Below are 7,411 nucleotides of genomic sequence, written 5' to 3'. Positions count from 1 at the left end.
ATATATATATATATATACACACACACATAAAAATTCCCCCATAAAAGGAAAATATTTCCTCTAATTTCAATAATCTCTTGGAATTACTGAGAATTCTAATTACGTATAGAAAATAATACTGTATGGTGACTAACATAATATAATTTTTAAAAATTACTAAAAAAAAAAAAAAAAGAATACCGCTTACCAATCTTGTCCACCAGGGCTGTAACTATTGACAAAGGAGACATCTTAGCTTCTTGAACTCTGGTGTGCATGTAGCAAATAAGAACTGTAAGAGAAGAGAACAAAATAAAGGAAAAGCACAATTATTTCTCAACATTGACAACTGACTCCCTGAAATTATCTCGTTTTGAAAACCCAACCCCCCATATCCCACTAGTGGTCTTATCAGAGGACCAAAGATTTCTCATACATGGAAGAGATTTGGGGATTCTCCCATCTGACTGAACACTCAATTTTAGATTTGGTGAAGAAATGGAAGCCCAATGCCTGAGCCCACCAGGTGGCCTGTCACCACTGCACAGAGATGCAGTGCCTCAATCAGAAAAAGACCTCAGCATGTGAGTCTGACAGCATCAAACAGCTTCAGAAAAGAGAAACAAGTCACAAGGACTTGGCTATCTATTTTCCCTCTGACTCCTTCCTAATCATAAAGCAATTATTTCGCTTCAGTTACTCCTCCTTCCCCATAACACCCTTGACTCCAACACCACCTTGTGGCTCTCTGTATACTTTCCATATTTCAATAAGCTTAGCGTGGCTCTATGTACCTTACAAATAACAACTCATTTAAAGTTGTATCATACTCCTGTGTTTGGTGGCCTCACTGCTTACCCATGATTCATTCAAATTTGTATCATCAGCCCTCAGGACCAGGGTCTGCACCCAATAAATACTAGGTAAGTGACAATAAATCCCTCCATCCATGCACCTGCTAAAGGATGTACTGGGGAATGAGAGGCTAAAGGCAAGAAAGTTCATTTAAAAGCCTCTGTGGTACCCATAGAATAAATCATATGCGGCTGACCTATGGCAGTATCAATGGAAATGAAAAGATCCTAGAGTTAAGAAGAGGGTACACTTGACAATATTGTAATAATGCCAGGGCTCTAGCTTGCCTGAGTGAAGATGGTAACCCATTCACTGAAAAACAGAATACAAGAAGAGCAGAATGGACTATTTTCAACATGTTAAATTTGAGAAGCCTATCACGTATCCAAACAGAGATATCCAGGAGGACAAATTGGTCTGGAACTCAGCAAAGCAGGGCAAGAAATGTGGCTTCCTAAGTATTCCACATACTGAGAACAAGTGAAGCACTAAGAGTAAATGAGATTATTTATAGTGACTGTACAGATAAGCAAAAAAGGGCAGAACACAAAACCCTGGGAATAACCAACATTCAAAAGATCACTAGAGAAAGAGGAACCCACAAAGGAGACTGTGAAGGAACAGCCAGAGAGGCAGGAGTAAATGTCCGCAAAGCCCAAGGATGAGTTTGGCAGTATTAGGAGCCACAAAGGGATCAGGTAATCCTTGAAGAGCACCCATTAGATCATGAAATAAGGGAGCCAATGGAGAGTTTGGCAAGAGCCATTCGATGGCACGGAGGAGCAGAAGCCAGAATACGTGAGACTGGGAAGTAAATAGAAGGTCAAGATATAGAGGAAATAAGAGCAAATGTGTTTTTCCAACTGTTTCCAGAAAGTTAGCTATGAAGTGAGGGAGCAAGTTTAACAGTGTTGTAAGGGAAGGGGATTTTACCTACTTTTCATTTTAAGATGGAAGAGCCTTGAACATGTTTATAAGTCAAAGGAAATGTGAAGTTGAGAAAAGGCTTGAGATACGAGAGAGAAAGCACAGTTGACAAGGCAAGTTGCTGGAAGAACTGGAAAGAACAGAGTCAAGTGAACAGGTGAAAGGAATGGCCATTGACAGAAGCCAATGAGGAAAAACTAGGGTAGTGGCAGAGGAGTTTGTGTATTTAGGGACACCTAAGTAAACCGAAGTCAGGAGTATGTGTATGTGTTTGTGTGGTTTTTTTTTAAAGGTCAGTAAGAATGTTTAACCAAGTTTATTTATTTTTTAAAGATTTTATTTATTTGTTTGTTTATTTATTTATGAGAGAGAAAGAGAGAGCAAGCGAGAGAGAGAGAAAGAGAGAGAGCATGAGCCGGGGGCGGGGGCAGCGGGAGAAGCCGACTCCCTGCCAAGCAGGGAGTCCGATGCGGGGCTCGACCCCAGGACCCCGGGATCATGACCTGAGCAGAAGGCAGATGCTTCACCGACTGAGCCATGCAGGTGCCCCTGACCAAGTTTATTTAATCTGAAGAAACAGGCAGGGGCGCCTGGGTGGCACAGTCGTTAAGTGTCTGCCTTTGGCTCAGGGTGTGATCCCGGCGTTCCAGGATTGAGTCCCACATCGGGCTCCTCCGCTGGGAGCCTGCTTCTTCCTCTCCCGCTCCCCCTGCTTGTGTTCCCTCTCTCGCTGGCTGTCTCTCTGTCACATAAATAAATAAAATCTTTAAAAAAAAAAAAGAAACAAGCAGCTGGGTGTTAAGCCTAACAAAAGACTTCTGTCTATATTATAGAAGTCATTAGAACCTTTCCTTAAACCCTTTCCCAACAGTACAGTCCAAAAGTCATTAGTAAGAGCAGCAAGGTAGCCCAGAGTAGGATGCTGAAGTCCAAACAGGGTCAGGAGGACATAAAGAGAGGGGCAACCAGAGCGATGGCCCAGCATGTTGCAGGCTGAGCACAATGAGGAGGGCGACCCTGCAGAAGGGCACCTAGTACGAATCCCAGTGAGATGAGGGGAGCATCCGTGAGGGGTCCATGAGGGGATAGGGGTGGCAGACATATGAAATTAACTTCATGCAGGGAAAACTGATCAAATAAGTAAATGGATTTAGGCTCATGGAGCTGGCTGGAAAAGGGAATTACAAACATGCGAAGGGAAGAAATGAATGAACCTGTGGTGCTGAACCAGAACTGGGACTGTCACTGTGAACCCATCATTTTCATAGATGGATAGACAGACAGACAGAGATGTGAATGTACGTGCATGTGCAGAGATTCCCCACCTCGTCCACTGAAAGGACATGGGAGCAGTGACACCCCAGCAGCAGGGATCACTCCCAGCACCGGTATCTTGGTTTCTAATTACCATTCTCCATCAAAAAGAACCAGAGCTCCTTGCAGATTTGGCCGATTCTAGGACTAAGTCAGGTAAAATATAAATGCGCCTAGAACGTCTTCCTGTGGCAGAAAGTGAGGAAGTGCTCAAAGAATGATAGGGACACAGCAAAACAACAACTACAAAAACAACCACAACCACAACAACAAAACAAAAAACAAAAAAACCACAAGCCAGTCTGAAGGGACTGAGGCCGTCCCGGCACAATCTGAGTACCACAAGAGATGAAAGCAACATATTACATTACATTCTATAAAATAGGAATCCTGAGGCCCTACCAATTTTAAAATAATAAATTGAAGGTCTGATGAGAAATGGACTGTTTATAAGGTCTGAATTTACTGGCCTACAGTAACTTTAGAGTGAAGAAGCCTGGCAGACACCACCTTCAACAAGGAATCAAAGTGAGCATCCCGGTAATGGGACAAGTGAGAATTATGCTCCAGTTGATGAGACGCAGTAAGAACACAGCATCCTTTCTGTGATGTTCCTGCCAAAGATGCATATCTCAAATCTAATCTTGGGGAAGCATCAAATAAACCCAAATTGAGAGAAATTCCACAAAAGAAATGGCCTATAACCTTCAAAAGTATCAAGGTCATGGAAGTCAGAGAAACACTGAGCTATTCCTGACACAACAACTAAATGCAACATGTGATTCAGAACTGGATCCCTTCTGCTACAAAGGCCCACTGGGGAAAGTTGCATGCGGTCCGAGGATTAAAGAGTCTAAAGTATCAGGGTTAATTTCCTGATTTTGATGGCCGTATTGTGGTTATGGAGGAGAATGTCCTTGTTGGTAGGAAATACTAACAAGAACCATCAAGGGTGATGTGTACCACATCAGCAATGTAGTCTCTTACATGACTCAGAGAAGAACAATTCTTTGTACTGTATTAGCAACTTTTCCATAAATTTAAGACTTTTTGAAAAGTTATTAGAAAGAAGAATTAATGAGATTACAACTGTTAAACAGGAATCTACACATTCAGGGAAAAAAATTATGACAACTCAGAGGTAACAGAGGCCCTTCTTTTACTCCTCTTTTAGAATATCCTCATCTGTGCAAGTTAAAGAATGAAAAAGGCCCTCTCCAGCCAAAGGATTCAATGTATAGTTGTAAATATCTATTTAGAAATACTAAAAGAATACCAGTACCTCCTAAGCTGTCAAGGTCCTCAAGAATCCTGCCAAATCTGTGAAGTAAAGAAAACTGTGATTAAATGAAAATCATAATGATCACCACTTAAAAATGAAGAACACAGTTTAGGTAGATGAAAGGTTCTAAAACTGATTGTGGTGATGACCACATGACTCTACAAATATACTAAAAACCACAGAACTGCACACTTTATATAACTGAATATTATGGTGTGGAAATTACATCTCAAAGTCACAATAACAAAAGGAAATAAAAACAAATAAATGATGCAAATAAAAAGATTGCTGTGTTACCTTATGGTGTTTTGAACAGTCAAATATTTCTCTCGTAATTCAGGCTGACTACCCAAAGGCAAGAGAACCTCAATATAACTGTCTCTCATTCTCCTGGGTGGCAGTTCTTTCTGTGACTCAGCCAAAAAACTCTGAAGTAATTTTCTTTCCTCCATTGCTTTCACATGGTCACTGAGAAGAAAGGACGCAAGTTTCATGAAACACAGAGGCAGTGCTACCCCACACGCCAGTGACAGTCAGACAGGTCAGACACCAACAAAGGAGGAAAATGAAGGTCTGGACCTACCTCATCCTCTCCTCCTTCCCTCCCTCCCCATCTGGCACTTGGCAGAATTAAAATTTTCTGTTAAAATGTCTCAGGCTTATAGATTAAAAAAAATGCTTATAAGTGATATAGATACACCCAAACCATATATTCACCTCATCAAAAAGTATATTCAAAAAACAGAGTATCTGACATCAAATTAAAAATGCAGCAATGGACACAAATATATATATGCATTAAAGAACAAAGTGGCCACTGAACTCCATATTCCCATTTCTCACCTTGACAAGTGTCGCATTTTCTGTGTCCCAGCTCTCTCCCTCTCTCCCTCTCTGCCTTCAATTTCAGGAAAGAGAGACAGAAGAAGAAAAATGAAGTATATCCAAAAGAAGTATGGAAGGCAGAGCAAAAGTAAAGAGGAGGACAACAGAAAAAGGAGACAGGAAGGGAAGAAAAAGAAGAAATGATTAAAGTGGGAGAGAAGAGAAAGAGACAAGGGGATAGGAAAGTAAATGCTGACAATATCATTAATCCAGACATCTTTCTAAGTTTCACTTATGAAGTATTATTGCCAGAAAGGTCTAGCATACCAAAAATAGAAGGGGCAGAGGAACAACTTAAATGGCACCAAGTAAATCCTAAATATGGAACATTCTACATGACAAATGGCTTGGCCTCTTTAAAGTCAAGCTCATAGAAAGAAAAAAAAAGAAGGCAGGATAATTGTCTACTATTCTAGATAAGGGGAGACCAAAGAGTCATAAGCACTAAAGGCAGTATATAATCCTTTATTGGATCTTGGTATTTTTTAAAAAGCTGTAAAAAACACCTGGGGAAGAGAAGGGCCATAAGCACCGCAATATTCATAGCAGCAAAGTCCACAATAGCCAAACTGTGGAAGGAGCCAAGATGCTTCAACAGATGACTGGATAAAGAAGATGTGGTCCATATATACAATGGAATATTACTCAGCTATCAGAAAGAATTATCACCCAACATTTGCATCGACATGGATGGAACTGGAGGGGATTATGCAAAGTGAAATAAGTCAAGCAGAGAAAGTCAGACAGGAGGGAGTTAAGATGGCAGAGGAGTAGGGGACCCCTTTTTCATCCAGTCCCCTGAGTCGAGTTGGATAGGTACCAGACCAGCCTGAACATCCACGGAGTCAGCCTGAGATGCAGGAAGACACATCTGGATCTCTACAAATGAACATCTCCAGCGCTGAGTATTGACGTATGAAGCGGGGAGCCGTGAAACCGCACACAGATATCAGAAGATAAATGGAAGGGGGAGGGGGCCACCGCGTTCGGGCGCCAGGAAGCGGTAGCCACGTGCACGGGGGAGCAGGCGGACTCACGGACGGGCACCCACTAGAGAACAGACTGAGACCGTGAACCAGGAGCGCGCACGACCAGACTGAAACGGAGCTCCGGTGTAACCGCACACAGATATCAGAAGATAAATGGAAGGGGGAGGGGGCCACCGCGTTCGGGCGCCAGGAAGCGGTAGCCACGTGCACGGGGGAGCAGGCGGACTCACGGACGGGCACCCACTAGAGAACAGACTGAGACCGTGAACCAGGAGCGCGCACGACCAGACTGAAACGGAGCTCCGGTGTACTCACTGGATCCAGACTGAGACCGGGAGCTCCGGGAGCACGCGGGGGGGCAGCTGGCAGCTGGCGGTGTTAGAAACACAAAGGACAGAGACACGCCGTTCCTGGAAGTGAGGGCTGGGACGCCAGGTGTGGGGCGCACATCCCGGAACGCTGCAGGGTTGAGCAGCATCAACAGAAAAAGAGTTAAACCGGCCAGAACATCAGTGGAGAACGGTCCGTGATCCCTCTGTTCTGAGACAGAGGCTGAGATTCGGCCACTGCTGCTCTGACTCTCAGAAGAGGCACAGCAAACCGCCAGGGAAAGCCGCCAGAGAAGAAAAGCCTGGAAACACCGGCTCAAATGGCCAGGGCAAAGAAATTTCTCACGTACCAAGGCAAAGGTATCAGAATTACGTCAGACCTGTCTACACAGACCTGGAATGAGAGAAAGGGTTGGAAGGGCATTTTTAAAGATCTTTCAGAAAAAACATGCAGCCAAGGATCCTTTATCCAGCAAGGCTGTCATTCAGAATTGATGGAGAAATAAAGACCTTCCAGAATCGCCAGTCATTGACCAATTTCATAACCACGAAACCAGCCCTACAGGAGATATTAAGGGGGGGTTCTATAAAAGTAAAAAGGCCCCAAGAGTGATACAGAACAGAAAGTCACAATCTATAGAAACAAAGACTTTACTGGCAACATGGCATCATTAAAATCATCTCTCTCAATAATCAGTCTCAATGTAAATGGCCTAAATGCTCCCATAAAACGCCACAGGGTTGCAGATTGGATAAAAAGACATGACCCATCCATTTGCTGTCTACAAGAGACTCATTTTGAACCTAAAGATACATTCAGACTGAAAGTAAAGGGATGGAATACCATCTTT

The 7,411-nt window shown here is 43.1% G+C and overlaps 1 protein-coding gene across 3 annotated transcripts in view; it reads right to left on the bottom strand.

The window, feature by feature from the left end:
* Positions 1 to 7,411, bottom strand: part of ACOT9 (acyl-CoA thioesterase 9) — a 31,810-nt gene that overhangs the window by 11,828 nt on the left and 12,571 nt on the right. For all 3 annotated transcript variants that reach the window (XM_040633476.1, XM_040633467.1, XM_040633469.1), the window contains 3 exons: positions 4,655 to 4,825; positions 4,358 to 4,395; positions 188 to 271 (listed from right to left, as the gene is read on the bottom strand). In XM_040633476.1, coding sequence (XP_040489410.1) covers positions 188 to 271; positions 4,358 to 4,395; positions 4,655 to 4,825 — 293 coding nt within the window. The remainder of the gene's footprint in view (positions 1 to 187; positions 272 to 4,357; positions 4,396 to 4,654; positions 4,826 to 7,411) is intronic.

This window comes from Ursus maritimus (genome assembly GCF_017311325.1).
Source record: "Ursus maritimus isolate PB19 chromosome X unlocalized genomic scaffold, ASM1731132v1 scaffold_X1, whole genome shotgun sequence".
In the NCBI taxonomy this organism is placed as follows: Eukaryota; Metazoa; Chordata; class Mammalia; order Carnivora; family Ursidae; genus Ursus; species Ursus maritimus.
The sequence above is the reverse complement of the archived record's forward strand: the minus strand, read 5'-3'. Positions and strand labels throughout refer to the sequence as shown.